Source organism: Pezoporus wallicus, unplaced genomic scaffold, assembly GCF_028554395.1.
Source record: "Pezoporus wallicus isolate ANWC-B61680 ecotype Strahan unplaced genomic scaffold, APGP_CSIRO_Pwel_v1 contig_4684, whole genome shotgun sequence".
Classification (NCBI taxonomy): domain Eukaryota; kingdom Metazoa; phylum Chordata; class Aves; order Psittaciformes; family Psittacidae; genus Pezoporus; species Pezoporus wallicus.
In genome coordinates, this window is record NW_026637499.1 from 3,029,071 (window position 1) to 3,043,997 (window position 14,927).

Here is a 14,927-nt window from a genome sequence, read left to right on the forward strand (position 1 = left end):
AAACTATGTTTAACTCCTTTAAGTCCTATTTATGTGCGCTGTGCTCATGAGGCAGTATTTGCCATCAAGCTGTCCTAAGTTAATAATTTTTTTGAGAGTTCTGTAATTGTGTGTGTATTTAACACTTTAAAAAACCTAAAGGTGCTATGGTAGGACATGCAATAAACTACATTTGAATTGGTAACGTTGGCCATTTCCTCTTCATCCTGCTGTATTTAGGGTCTTCTGGCCCCGTGTTGTGGGAAAACAAACACATTCCAGGGCTGTTGGTGCAGGCAACTGGCTCCTTTCCATGTTTTATAGTTGGTGGCCTCTTCCTCCCCTGTAACCCAGGCTGTGAATGCTGCAGGGCAAAGTGGGCTCAGTGCCCCACACAACATCCCCACCGCAGACCCCTGGGAGGCGCCCTCCCCGGGACTCGAACTCGGGTCTTTAGGCGTGGCGCGGAGCGCGGGGCTCCGCCTGCCCGCCAGGGGGCAGCCGCCACTGTTACGTGCCGCTCCTGAGAGGAAGCAGAAGGGCGCCGCGGGCCGGGGCCGCCATGCAGTCGGTTGTCGCTATGGAGCCGCGGCAGCTCCGCTGGGACACGCTGGCGGCCCTGCGCGCCTCCAGCAAGGGCCAGCTGAGGTACTGCCCGCACTGGCTGCAGGATGAGGTGAGGGTCCGCTCCTGGCGGGCGGCGGGGGCCTCCACAGAGGGTCTGTGGGTGTGTGAGGGGGGATCCGTGACTCGGCCCAGGGGTTATCTCTCGGTTTCCTGTGAGGGCTTGGAGCAGTTAACTCGCCCTTGTGGGGTCTGTGCTGCTCGGTATATCAGGGCCGGGCCCCTCTGCTCCCCTGCAGCAGGTCGGGTTCCGGCTCCCTTGCACTGTTTAAACCTTGGGGGCTTCAGGGAGGAGGTTCCAGCATGGCGGCCCTGCAAAACTAAGGGAGCCTGGAAGAGGTGTTGACGAGACAGCAGGAGAGATGGGTAAAGGATGGTAGTGAGCTGTCATAAAGCACCTGGTGACTTGTGCAAATGTGTTCGGTGTTAATGTTTCATTGCTTTCTTGATGTGTTTCACAGACTTGTTTGGGTTGGAAGGTTGGAAGCTCACCCAGCTCCAACCCCTGCCACGGGCAGGGACACCTTCCACTAGAGCAGCTTGCTCCAAGCCCCTGTGTCCAACCTGGCCTTGAACACTGCCAGGGATGGGGCAGCCACAGCTTCTCTGGGCACCCTGTGCCAGTGCCTCAGCACCCTCACAGTTTTGCCTTCACAGAAGCTGTTTTCTCTCTAGGATATCTTGGAAGGATGCATAACTCCTCTTGAGCTGTCCCCTTATTCTGGCTGGGTCCTAGACAGAGTGACTGGGCAATCGGACCAAGAAATGGCACCCTCTGGAAGTTCAACACCTGAAGAAGCCACTCCTGTCACAAAACAGTCGTCTCTGGAGATCACCTCTGCTGGCAAACAGGGCTTTTCACCACTTTCATCTACAGCGCCAAGTGAAACAAAGGTAGCTCTGATTATAACCTGTATGTGAGCAAAGTGGCTGCCATAAATTGCCTGGTAAAGGTTGGTTGGTGCTCTGTAAATCTGTGAGGGAAAATGTGCTTAGTTTCAACTAAGGCTAACAGTTGATGATAAAATTGTTATGAACACGATTTTCGTAGAGTAATGTTTCCTAGTAGGCCAAAGCAAACTCTCTTTTTTATCGTAATTAGGGAAATTTAGTTGGAGCGGTATAATTATATGGATTAGCAGCATGGGATTCATACATTTGGGTTCTCTGGAGTCTCCAAATAACTTAGAGGTGTTGCAGCTCTCTTACAAGGCAATAGGGTAGGAAGCTGGGGAATGAGCAGTTGCGTGGTGGAGGTAATGAAGTTGATAAAGCACCTGAAAAGGAAACAAATACAAGCATCTGTTGCTATGCATTAAATGATGACTTCACCACGTAACAATGAAACTGAGCAGCAGGGTTTTGCGTCATCTTGGCCCCATTTAGACTGAAGAAATATACTGTGAGGAAATCATTTTAATGAAGCTGCAAGATCTAATAAGAGTTGTAAGAGAGTCTGAAGACTCCTCCTGAAGAATGATTCAGAGAAACCTGTCTTGACTTCTGGTAGTCTAACACCTTCACTCAATGTTAACAGAACATGGGGAGCCTGTCAAGCCTGCTAGGTGACACTTGGTCTTCCTGAGTGTCCTATAGGCTTTTGATATCTCTACTCCCAATTTTAATGATTGGGAAAAGTACTTATCCCAACCTTGTGTACATGACGGAGGACACTCCAGGTGGTGCAGCTGTGCTCCTGGGGTATATAACCACCCTAAATGTGCGCTGGTTAACTCCTCTGCCTGTTTCTCTGCAAATAATGTGCGGTTTAGGAGACTTGATTTGGTTTCCTCCAGGAGTTGCTAACATTGATTTTGCCTTGTGGTGGCCACACAGGGAAGTGATGACCGCAATCTGCTGGAAGTGGATCAAGAATTCTACCGAGCAGTTCTTCCATCTAAAGTTACAGAAGTTGAAGGCTGTATTCAGATGTATGAGGAGATGCACAGGCTGAAAGGAAAGGTAAAAGAAGAAAAGGGTGTATATGAGTCACAGGAGAGCTACATAACCATGTGTAGCAATGCGCTGGTTAAAGTTATCCTAAATGTTGAATGACTTTGGCCAATTTAATTTGTATTTTCTTCTGTCTAAATTCCTGTGATCACCCTACTGTGGTTCTTGTGGCACCTCTGCAATCTGCAGGAGGGGCTGAGGCAACGGCAGGAGCAGCAAGAGCAGATGGTGAGGGCAGTGTATGACCTGGCCAGTGAACAACTGAAGCGCTTTGATGAACTGAAGGAGCTAAAGCAGCATCAGGAATTCCAAGATTTGCAAGAAGTAATGGAGAAGAGGTAAGATTAGCTCTGATATCCTTAAAGTGCTATAGCATGTAATCAAGATAAGGATTAACTCTTGTGCTGGACAATTCTGTGCTGGTCTCTTGTGCTTGAAAATCTCACCTGCTGCTTTTACCTTAACTATCCTGGTACTATTTGTTTTCCAGAGTAGATCTTTGGCTGCTATTGAGGTTTCATTGGTGAGAAAAAGACTGTATTTGTGACAGTTAAAGTTCCTCTAGCTTATCTAGAAGTTGCAAAGCCACTGGCCATCGTATTTGAGAAATCATGGCAGTCAGGTGAACTTCCCGACGACTGGAAAAAGGGAAATATAACCTCCATTTTCAAGAAGGGGAAGATGGGTGACCCGGGGAATTACAGACCACTCAGTCTCACCTCTGTGCCTGGCAACATCTTGGAGCAGATTCTCCTGGAAGGCATGCTAAGGCACATGAAAAACAACAAGGTGCTTGGTGACAGCCAGCATGGCTTCACTAAGGGGAAATCCTGCCTGACCAATTTGGTGGCCTTCTATGATGGGGCTACAGAACTGATGGACAGGGGTAGAGCAGTTGATGTATCTGCCTGGACTTGTGCAAAGCGTTCGACACTGTCCCACACGACATCCTTGTCTCTAAATTGGAGCGACATCAATTTGATGGATGGACCACTCGGTGGATAAAGAACTGGCTGGATGGCCGCACACAAAGAGTTGTGGTCAGTGGCTCAATGTCCGGCTGGAGACCAGTAACGAGTGGCGTCCCTCAGGGATCGGTGTTGGGACCGGTCTTGTTCAACATCTTTGTCGCTGACATGGACAGTGGGATTGAGTGCGCCCTCAGCAAGTGTGCCGATGACACCAAGCTGTGTGGTTCGGTTGATACCCTGGAGGGAAGGAATGCCATCCAGAGGGACCTCGACACGCTTGTGAGGTGGGCTGATGCCAACCTCATGGAGTTTAACCATGCCAAGTGCAAGGTCCTACACCTGGGTCGGAGCAGTCCCAGGCACAGCTGCAGGTTGGGCAGAGAAGAGATTCAGAGCAGCCCTGCAGAGAAGGACTCGGGGGTGTTGGTGGATGAGAAAATGAACATGAGCCAGCTTCGGTGTGCGCTTGCAGCCCAGAAAGCAGCCGTATCCTGGGCTGCATCAAAAGGAGCGTGACCAGCAGGTCGAAGGAGGTGATCCTGCCCCTCTACTCTGCTCTTGTGAGACCTCACCTGGAGCATTGTGTGCAGTTCTGGTGTCCTCAACGTAAAAAGAACATGGAACAAGTCCAGAGGAGGCCACGAGGATGATCGGGGACTGGAGCACCTCCCGTATGAAGACAGGCTGAGGAAGTTGGGGCTGTTCAGCCTGGAGAAGAGAAGGTTGCGTGGAGACCTCAGAGCAGCTTCCAGTGTCTGAAAGGGGGCCTATAGGGATGCTGAGGAGGGACTCTTCATTAGGGACTGTAGTGATAGGATAAGGGGTAATGGGTTAAAACTTAAACAGGGGAAGTTTAGATTGGATATAAGGAGGAAATTCTTTCCTGTTAGGGTGGTGAGGCACTGGAATGGGTTGCCCAGGGAGGTTGTGAATGCTCCATCCCTGGTAGTGTTCAAGACCAGGTTGGACAAGGCCTTGGGTGATACGATTTAGCATAAGGTGTCCCTGCTCATGGCGGGGGGGTTGGAACTAGATGATCTTAAGGTCCTTTCCAACCCTAATTATTCTATTCTATGATTCTATGAAAAGTAGCTTGCTGTGTGTTTGTATTTTGTCTTGTGCATGTCTTGAATAGAGTTTTTCTGTCTTTGTGTATTGTAGCTCAAAGGAGGCTCAAGGGCAGCAAGAGAAGTTGAAGGAAGAACACCGACACAGAGCAAAGGTCTGAGACTTCTAAGAGTTGTCTTTCATAAGAGATTGTGACTACTTGGTGGGAACTGGAAAGACCGATTGATTTGTTTGTATTTACATGCACCCCTGGAGTGGGAGTGTTTTCTGGTGCTGTCCTAGACACCTGCTGCGTTGTTGTGGAAATGTGGTTAAAAGCACATGTATTGTAGGAGCAGGAAGGACCTGTAAAACCGGAGGCATCGGATCAGGAAGGAGCTGTAAAACTGGAGTTTTTTAAGTATTTTGTGTCTCTTGGGTCTTTCTCTCCCCAGGTATTAAACCTCAAACTGCGTGAGGCAGAGCAGCAGAGGCAGCGTCAGGAGGAGCTGGAGCGTCAGCGTAAGGAAGAGAGCCAGGAAAGATTGCGTCGCCTTTATTCCATCCAGGAGGAAGTGCTGCAGCTTAACCAGCAGATTGATCCCAATTACAAACACAAAGACTTGCCAAGAATTGATCTTTCTGCATACAGTAATCGTGGCAACCAGATCTGTGGGCTGGTGTCAGGACTCATCCGCACCACAAGTGAGGTAAAGGCTCTAGAGTTGTTTCTAACGTTGGTTGTCATTCCTTCGTAAAGCTTCCTGCTGTTGTCTTCAAAGGCAGCTTGTTATGAGGCTGCTAAATAAGATGTCACAGAAATGCTTTTAGATACTTGTCCTATTAAGCATCTAATTTAAAAGGAGAATTCTTTACTATGGCACTTCAGCTGTTCTCTTGAAAATGGCTTATAAAAATGCATGAGGATTTCTACAGGAGAAAGATTCAGTATTCAAATGCTATAAATTCTTGGTGCTGTAAAGTTCCCTTTTGAGACAACCATGGAAGCGGGGTGGTTCACAAATTGTTAAATACATGATGATTCTCCTGTACTTGTCTGCCTTTGTGCAGGAACTAGGTTTCCTTGAAAACTTGTTTCTTTAAAGGTGGGATACAAACGTGGAGAAATAAAACAGGAGAAGGCTGGTTCTCTGTTCCAGCTTGTCACAGAGAGAGCTGTCAAAGTTCTGCATTGGGCTTCCCTTAGACTTGTCAGTGTGGTGTTAATTTCTGTTGTTCAAGGTCTTGTGAGATCTAGTTGTGCACTAACATTATTCACAGATGTTATGACCTGTGTTACGTACAGATAAAGGAGAAAATGGTATTTTCACCAAAGAGGATGAAATGTGTGGTTAGCTCCCAATGATCTGAAGGCTGATGCTTCAAAAGCTCCTTGCTCTTGCTGTTGGTCTATGGATAGCAGAGCGAAGTTTGATGCTGTATGTACCTCCTCTGTTTCTTGACAGAAAGGTTTCCCTACTCAAGCAGATGTGGCCAATACTGAACGAGCGCTGCAGGAGATGCGAGGGTTGATATCCAGCATGCAGCAAGAAATTGCTGCAGCTGTGGAAGAAAAAAAGAAGAGAGATGAAGAGGAAGCGAAACAAAAGCAGAAAGGGTCACTGAACAAAGAGCAGACAAGCGCTCAGACTCCTGCCCCTGCACAGCAGGCTGGGGGAAAGCAGCAGAAGGAAGGTTGGTTAGGATTTTTGTTTCTTCCTTTCCCTCATGCGCTTAGTTTAAATACTACTTTGGAATCGTCCTGTTGTGACAGCATACCTTCTTGTAGCCTTTACTTTTAGCCCAACTAGCAAAATGGGTATAGGACCACTGACAGCAAACTTGTGAGATGAAATGGATGCAGCATAAATTGGCTGTATTAACTGAAGCAAAACCTGCTTTCCTAGACTGTGTGCCATATACTGGAATATTAAAGAATAACATGGTGCCACTGTAGATGGGTCGTGCATAATACAATAAAACATACAAGGACAGATCACTGAAATGGCTTCCTCCTAAGTTAAAACCTGATGTCCTGCACCTATAAGGTACTAAGCCGAAGAAGGACTTCAGCTTAGTAAACCTGTAGTCCGTTTATGTTAAACCATGGCACTTTCTAAGCTAAATTCTGGGGAAGACCATTCCTGCAGGTCTTAGTTGCTTGCATTTTCTTTTTTAAGTTTTCTTAAGGTCTTTTAGAGGTTTTGGTCTTTCTTAGTCTTCTGCTTAATTTTTTTTTTACCAGGACTTCAAGTTAAGGCAGACGAAAGTACCATGCAGTGGTACCAGCAGCTTCAAGATGCTGCTGAGCAGTGTGTTGCTGCTTTCAGAGGAATCAGCAACTGCAAAGACAACAATGAGGTATGAACATGATTAATACTGCTGAAGAGCAATTATCTTCATTTCTAGGGGGAATAGGACAGCTTTCATTAACAAATAATAATAATAATTCTAACTTGGCAGCCTCTGTAAACAGTCTGCTCATCCAAACTATCATAGAATCATAGAGTGGTTACGGTTGGAAAGGACCTTTAGATCATCTAGTTCCAACCCCCCTGCCATGGGCAGGGACACCTCACGCAAAATCCTATCACCCAAGGCGTCGTCCAGCCTGGTCTTGAACACTGCCAGGGATGGAGCATTCACAGCCTCCCTGGGCAACCCATTCCAGTGCCTCACCACCCTCACAGGAAAGAATTTCCTCCTTATATCCAATCTAAACTTCCCCTGTTTAAGTTTGAACCCATTACCCCTTGTCCTATCACTACAGTCTCTAATGAAGAGTCCCTCCCCAGCATCCCTATAGGCCCCCTTCAGATACTGGAAGGCTGCTATGAGGTCTCCATGCAGCCTTCTTCTCCAGGCTGAACAGCCCCAACTTTCTCAGCCTGTCTTCATACAGGAGGTGCTCCAGTCCCCTGATCATCCTCGTGGCCTCCTCTGGACTTGTTCCAACAGTTCCATGTCCTTTTTATGTTGAGGACACCAGAACTGCACACAATGCTCCAGGTGAGGTCTCACAAGAGCAGAGTAGAGGGGCAGGATCACCTCCTTCGACCTGCTGGTCACGCTCCTTTTGATGCAGCCCAGGATACGGTTGCTTTCTGGGCTGCAAGCGCACACTGCCAACTCATGTTCATTTTCTCATCAACCAACACCCCCAAGTCCTTCTCTGCAGGGCTGCTCTGAATCTCTACTATCGTAGTACTTTACTTGTCTGTAAAGGTTTGTAAAGTTGTTTGTTTATTCTGCAGGTTAAGAAGATAAAAACAGACTTGCAGAAAGCAGCTACGATCCCTGTGAGCCAGATCTCTCGAATTGCAGGTCAGGAAAACACCAAGAACCCAATCCAACTGAAATGCCTTCTGCCTTTAGTAGAACACAACATACCTAATGTTTCTGTAATCATCCCTACAGCAGAAGGCGGCTTGCATGCAGTCCAAGTCTTTGCAGCACAGTGTTTGCTTATGTTTTGAAGTTTTGTTGCTTCCCTCAGAGGCATCTTGCTTCATCATGATTAAGTTTCTTTAATCAGATGTAGCAAACATGCAGTTTGAGGTGCCTTGCCCTTCAGGATGTAGGTCTAGTTTTTTGTTAAGTTAATGTGGTCTGGTCCAGGCTTGTCTGCTGTTTCCTAATCTTCTGTCTCTATACGTTCCTGATATATTTGCAGGCTCTCAGCTGAGAGAGATATTTGACAAGATCAATAACCTGCTCTCTGGGAAGACTGTTCAGAGTGGAGGGAGATCTGTATCAGTGACTCAGCATCCACAGGGACTGGATTTTGTTTATTACAAACTTGCGGAGAAATTTGTGGTGAGGAAATGTTCTGGTGCTGGTGCTTTGAGAGGTTCTTTGGGACATTGTCCTCTGTCTTCGGCTCTTAAGAACAAGATTACTAGGTGTTTAGCTTGCATGTATTAATGTTCATATTGATTAGAGAAAGCATCTTTTGGATTAAAAACAAGTGAGAACTTAGTCTCTCTTTCCCTCCCAGCTCCCTTTCATCTCTCCTAGGAGAACTATTTTAAATCCCAAGCTTAAATGGTACATACTCTGATCTAGTTAGGTACAGTGTTAGTGGAGAACTGGTTGATAGTTTATTTATGATCTACCACGAAGCTATATATATATATATATATATATATATATATATATATACTCAAAACCTTGCCAGAACTGGGAGGAACAACAAAAAGAAAGGAAACATGGAAGCAGTGGGATCCTTCAGTAGAGGCAAACTACACAAAGAAAGAGGAGGTTTTTTTTTGTCTGAGAAGTAGTTTGAAGGGTTTGGAGACTGACTTCCCTTTCCCCTCTCCAGAATCAAGGAGAAGAAGAAGTATCTTCTCACCGTGATTCAGCTTTCCCAATTGCTGTGGTGGCCTCAGGAATCTGGGAAATGCACCCTCGAGTTGGAGACCTCTTTTTAGCTCATCTGCACAAAAAGTGCCCCTATGCTGTGCCATTTTACCCTGCATTGAAAGAGGGGACTTCTATGGAAGAGTATCAGAAGTAAGTTTGTTACTGGATTTCTTCAGATGAACCCTGCAAGGGTGAAGACTGTGTTTTTATGAGTGAGCTCCGCTTTCTCCCATCTTGGATTACACAGGCACTGTGATGTGTTAGCATAGACTCTGGAGATTAACACACAAGTGTGTGGCTCCCCTGACCCTGTTTCCTGAAGGACGCTGTGTCCTTCAGCTTTGGAAGTTAGCTTTTGCTGCTTCTTCCTCATCCTTCTCAAAGAACATTTGATAGACATAGCTTGATTGGAATTGAGATATCCAGTACAGAACCCAAATATTCTATATGGTATAAAATAGTGGAACATGTGATTCTGAGGGTTATGGTCAGCCTCTGCAGTAATTCTTGTGTGGTTTTGGCATATCCCTTACTCAATACAGTTGACTTAAAGTAAGCTGAGAACTGCAGGGACTCAAGTGAATGTGTTTTGCTGTACTAATACAACTAATGCAACATTTTGTCATACTTAGGATGCTTGGATATCAAGTTAATGATTCTAAGGTGGAAGAGCAAGATCATTTTCTTAAACGGATGTCAGGACTGATCCGTCTTTATGCTGCTATCATTCAGCTCCGGTGGCCTTATGGAAACAAACAAGGGGTATGTGTGTACAGCATTACTATCCCAAGAGTCTAGTAAATGCATTGTAAACTTGATTAGTAGTGAAGGTGTGCTGAACTTAAACCAGCTCACAGTATATCTGGAGGGAGATGGTCATAACCATAATCAACAAAGCAATGCAGAGTCATTTGGAATGTAGACATATAATTCCTTTCTTTGTATTTTCATACTGACTAAGTTTTATGTTAGGTTATGGCAAAATAGAAAGAAGAAAGTAAATCAGAAAGCTGCCTGGTTTGATAATAGTGTTTTGCAGGTCGTAAAACAAGTGGTGGGTAGCTTGTCGTTTTTTTGTTGCTTTATAGCCACATCCTCATGGGCTACACCATGGATGGCGCTGGCTTGCTCAGATGTTGAACATGGAGCCTCTAGCAGATGTGACAGCTACACTTCTGTATGATTTTCTGGAGGTAAGAGGTGCAGACTGGTGGTAGCTAAACTGGTGCCATTTTAGTTTTGGAAGGCATTGCTGAGCTGAGGTTCATTGTGAGTTTTTAACAGCAGATGTTTTCAGTTTGTACTTCCTTCAGAAGGGAATGTGAGTATTTCCATGTTCTTGCAAACACAGCTTTGGAGTGGAGTGATTTAAAACCAAAAGTTTTTACACATGCACCTTCTGTTGTTTTATTTGGTTCCGTTTAAGGTTTGTGGTATTTTATGTGTGGCCCTGTAAGAATAAAGTCTGCTGAGCACTTGGCATCACTTTGTACAATGCAATAAGGCCCTGTGTTCTTCAGCCTGAATTAGTTTGTAAAACATGTTTTTTTCAGGCTGAAAAGGATAGAGCCTGATGTATGTTTATCCTATATCCTAGGATATAGGCCTGTGCTAGATAAAACACAGTTAAAGGTTGAAGTTGGGGAGACACTGTTGAACACAAGCAGCTTCTCTGCTTATCACATGCATTCTAATGGATTTTGTAAAAGTGGAAATGACAAAAGTAAAGTGGGGATTCTGTTAGTAGTGGTGAAGGTTGAGGAACATTTCTCCTGTAAACTGAATGAAGAAAGCTTATGAATCCACACTGCAGTAATAGAAGTGGGGAAATGACCAGAGTATATTCTAGCAAATGGTAATAGGGAATGGTGTTACTTTTGGAGGGAGACTAGAATGAGAGGAAGAATAATGTAAGGTTGGTATCAGTGGCCACCCCTCAGTCACCAAGAAAAGAAGGTGGTTGTGGCAGCATTAATGGCATTTAGAGGATTTGCTTGTTTTATTGTGGGTGTAGGTACATTTCTTTAACTGTCTGGTTGAAATATGAAGTGGTTGATAGTGAACAGGCCCCCCTAGTCTGAAATGCAATTCTGAACCCAGTCTTTGTGGATTTCTGTACCACAGGTTTGTGGCAATGCTCTCATGAAACAGTATCAGGCTCAGTTCTGGAAAATTATGTTGCTTATCCAAGACGACTATTGCCCAAGGTATGGTATCTGTGCTTAGGAAAGTGAAATAATCCTTGGCTTTTACTTTGTGTTTGCTCTTAAGTGGTTCCTTCATCTTTTCCAACCTCTGCCATTCACCCCCATACCCACTCGTAAATCAAACCCACCTTTCTAAGTGGATTTTGAAACATGCTGTTATTTCTGCAGAATTGAAGCCATTACCAACTCTAGACAGATGGGCTCTTTGATGCGTTTCAGACAGTTCTTGGAGGTAAAGAAGTGGTTTTTTTCTTTAGTTTTCAAGTAATTTGGTTGTGGGTTTTTTCTCCCTTTGCTTGATAATCTGCATCATTTTGACTAATGAGGCCAGCACCGCTTGCAGCATTCCTGACAGTCCAGACCTGTCACTATGATGTAACCCCTCTTTGGAAACTTCTCAGTTACTGCATTACCTTAATGATAGTTACGATGTGAAAAATCTTGCTGCTTTCTTACCTAGCATCTCGTTTTTCTCTGAGAAAATGTGTTTTATTCACAAGTGAAGTTCTGAGAGCTTGGCTGCAGTAAGAGCAGAGGTGTATGCTGAGGAGGATTCTGCTGAGTCATTTCTGTAACAGCTATTTTTTATCAGTGGTTTGCTTGGTTTTCTCTCTTGCCCTGATCAGATACATGTGGAGGGAGACAGTTTGATCTTCTCTCTGTAGCATTTGTTGAGCATTTCTGCGTCTTTTCTTTAAGAAAGCTTGCAAACCTGTAAAATATTTGATTTAAATTGTTCTGTATTGACTTAGATTATGATATTAAAATATGAGAGCTTCAGAACTTGTACTTTCATTTAAAAATGAATTTTGGTGCATTTATTAGCAGTGCAAGGTCCTACACCTGGGTCGGAGCAATCCCAGGCACAGCTACAGGTTGGGCAGAGAAGAGATTCAGAGCAGCCCTGCAGAGAAGGACTTGGGGGTGTTGGTTGATGAGAAAATGAACATGAGCAGGCAGTGTGTGCTTGCAGCCCAGAAAGCAACCGTATCCTGGGCTGCATCAAAAGGAGCGTGACCAGCAGGTCGAAGGAGGTGATCCTGCCCCTCTACTCTGCTCTTGTGAGACCTCACCTGGAGCATTGTGTGCAGTTCTGGTGTCCTCAACATAAAAAGGACATGGAACTGTTGGAACGAGTCCAGAGGAGGCCACGAGGATGATCGGGGGCTGGAGCACCTCCTGTATGAAGACAGGCTGAGGAAGTTGGGGCTGTTCAGCCTGGAGAAGAGAAGCTGCGTGGAGACCTCATAGCAGCCTTCCAGTATCTGAAGGGGGCCTACAGGGATGCTGGGGAGGGACTCTTCATTAGGGACTGTAGTGATAGGACAAGGGGTAACGGGTTAAAACTTAAACAGGGGAAGTTTAGATTGGATATAAGGAGGAAATTCTTCCCTGTTAGGGTGGTGAGGCACTGGAATGGGTTGCCCAGGGAGGTTGTGAATGCTCCATCCCTGGCAGTGTTCAAGACCAGGTTGGACGAGGCCTTGGGTGATACGGTTTAGTGTAAGGTGTCCCTGCCCATGGCAGGGGGGTTGGAACTTGATGATCTTAAGGTCCCTTCCAACCCTAAGTATTCTATGATTCTATCTGTCAAAATTCCTGCGAAGAGACGGCAAACTAAGACCCACATTTCTTTCTTCTTTGTCTTTTTCCACCAGGAATGTCTACAGCAGAAGGAGATTCCATTACCAAAGGGAACTCTGCAGTCTTCTTTTTGGAGATCATAAATCAGATTATGTTTATTTCCCCCTGGATGTCAGTGCTTTCAGACCTGGATTCCTGTTTACAAGTAAAGGCAGAATTATTCTGTATACAGAGAAATCAGGAGGAAAATATTCCATTGACCTATTGATGTTAAATTCATCAAGACTTACGTTGGGCAGGACAAACTTGTGTTTCATTTGTTGCAAAAACATATGAAGAGTCTTCATACGTTTAAACATGTGGAAGATGTTGTAAATAGAGTATCCTGATGACCTCTGGGCTTCAGAGATAAAAGACTGAAAATTTGCTGTTCTGTTGATGGAAGTGAAAATACCTCACAGCCTTATGAACTCCTAACGGGGTAATCAACCTCAAAATTACTGCTAGAACTTCATTTTTGTACTTACTACATCTATCTTTTATAATTCAGTTTTGATTATGCTGATCTACTTGCATCCTGTTTGTCTTGACAACATCCTAAAACTACAGTGAGATTGAAGGCGTTTGGCCTGGCAGTACTGACACCCGTCTTGAATGTAACTTCACCCCAAAAGGGATTACTCCTGATTTAAGAGAGGCAGACTTATGGCTTTAAAAGGTTTGAATGTACAACGGTAACTTCATGGGGGAAGAGCAGAGTTCCTGAAACAACACAAATTCTGTGCCTGTTTTTCATCAGGTGGATGGAAGCTAATAAGCCCTTTTCTTATTTTAAAAGGTGGAAAAATGGTGCATTCACTCTAGCACTTAGGCTGATGTTCTGCCATCATTTGTGGGGGATATGGCATGCTTGTGTTTGTGGGGGTTGGAATGTATCAAAGCTCTCAGAGACCACGGGAAGGAGAAACTACAGCTGGCAATTAAGTGTGACCTGTCCCTGACTGGTACTTGGAAGATGTTGGAACTGGCAAGGAACAAGGATGTCGGAACTGGAAAGAGGATGTCGATAAGAAAATCAGATAGATGTGCTTTTCTAATTGCTTGGAAGCATATAAATATCATGTAATCTTTATAAAAGAGCCAGCTTGCACTCTACCTCTGGGTCCATGCCTCCATCCTCACATGGGTTCCCTAAGGTACATTTTGTAAGGTCTCTCTATGTAAATTAATTTCTTCCTCATTAATAATAATAGTATTTTTTGTACTGTAATACTTTTGTACCAATAGTTCAATCTAGAAATGTTTAATATTAAAGTTTGGTTTTTCCTTTTAATCTGAACCTGATTCTGTTTTTTTTTCTATAGGGGAGCAATGTTGTTTTTCTCTTAGGGGTAGTCAAGAAAAGCCACAGCTTCTTGGTGAATGCAGGAGATAGCACAGGAGAGCAGTGATGGGTGACTTTTCTGACCTTGAGCTATTTGGTGGCCTCTAAGATGAGAGGATTTGCTTCTGGGTTCTAGAAAGCAGTGTGTTATTTTTGTATATACTGCTGCAGGTTAAAATCATTCTTTTTACCAGATCAGGTTTGTTATTCTTGGAGGCACCACAACTTGAGGCTGTAGAAAGCACAATTGAGGCCATATGAGAATCTGATTTTTATATAGCTCTTGAGATTCCTGAGAAAAGGTTGTAACATGTACTTTGGAATTCAGGCCTTTAAAACCTTTAACCTTGGCTTTAGAATTGACTGCAAAGCACTTAGATTTGTATTTGGCTTATATATTTTATGAACTGACTCTGGAATTCTTTAGACTAATATTACCGGTGACTATTCTGGGGTACTGGAACTCTCCTTCCAGTATCCTTGTACCAGATAACACTGAAGCAATACAACTTCCATTAGTACACTTGAAAATGTCCAGGTTTTCTTATACCAAGTGGAGATGTTTTAATTACATCTTGCAGATCTACAGTTATGTTGGGAGACTCGCTTTGCCAAGACAGTAGTTGGTACTGTCTGTTAGGAACAATTGTCTGCCTGTGCCAAAACACAAGGAAGCGATTTGATGATGTGTATCTTGGGTACAATGACTTTCCTCTTTTTTTGCTGACAGGTTTTCCAACATTTGTGGGGGAATTTAAGTACATATTTTATAAGAAACAAGCACGGTATCCTTTTCTGCCTCGGTAAAGGGCA

At 44.5% G+C, this 14,927-nt stretch overlaps 1 protein-coding gene and 1 long non-coding RNA gene across 2 annotated transcripts; both read left to right on the top strand.

Annotated features, from left to right (window-relative positions):
* The first annotated feature begins 531 nt into the window (after positions 1 to 531).
* GLE1 (GLE1 RNA export mediator) lies at positions 532 to 13,053 on the top strand. Its single transcript, XM_057405974.1, has 16 exons — positions 532 to 655; positions 1,279 to 1,497; positions 2,440 to 2,565; positions 2,746 to 2,894; positions 4,689 to 4,749; positions 5,030 to 5,284; positions 6,041 to 6,269; positions 6,820 to 6,935; positions 7,829 to 7,898; positions 8,248 to 8,390; positions 8,899 to 9,089; positions 9,572 to 9,701; positions 10,028 to 10,132; positions 11,064 to 11,146; positions 11,315 to 11,378; positions 12,805 to 13,053. The coding sequence occupies exons 1-16, from the start codon at positions 542 to 544 to the stop codon at positions 12,871 to 12,873; spliced, it is 2,124 nt and encodes a 707-aa protein (XP_057261957.1). The 5' UTR covers positions 532 to 541; the 3' UTR covers positions 12,874 to 13,053.
* A 35-nt stretch (positions 13,054 to 13,088) lies between these two features.
* On the top strand, positions 13,089 to 14,063 carry LOC130597426 (uncharacterized). The gene is made up of 2 exons (XR_008971777.1): positions 13,089 to 13,654; positions 13,927 to 14,063. It is a non-coding gene; the product is annotated as an uncharacterized LOC130597426 (long non-coding RNA).
* Positions 14,064 to 14,927: the final 864 nt, after the last annotated feature.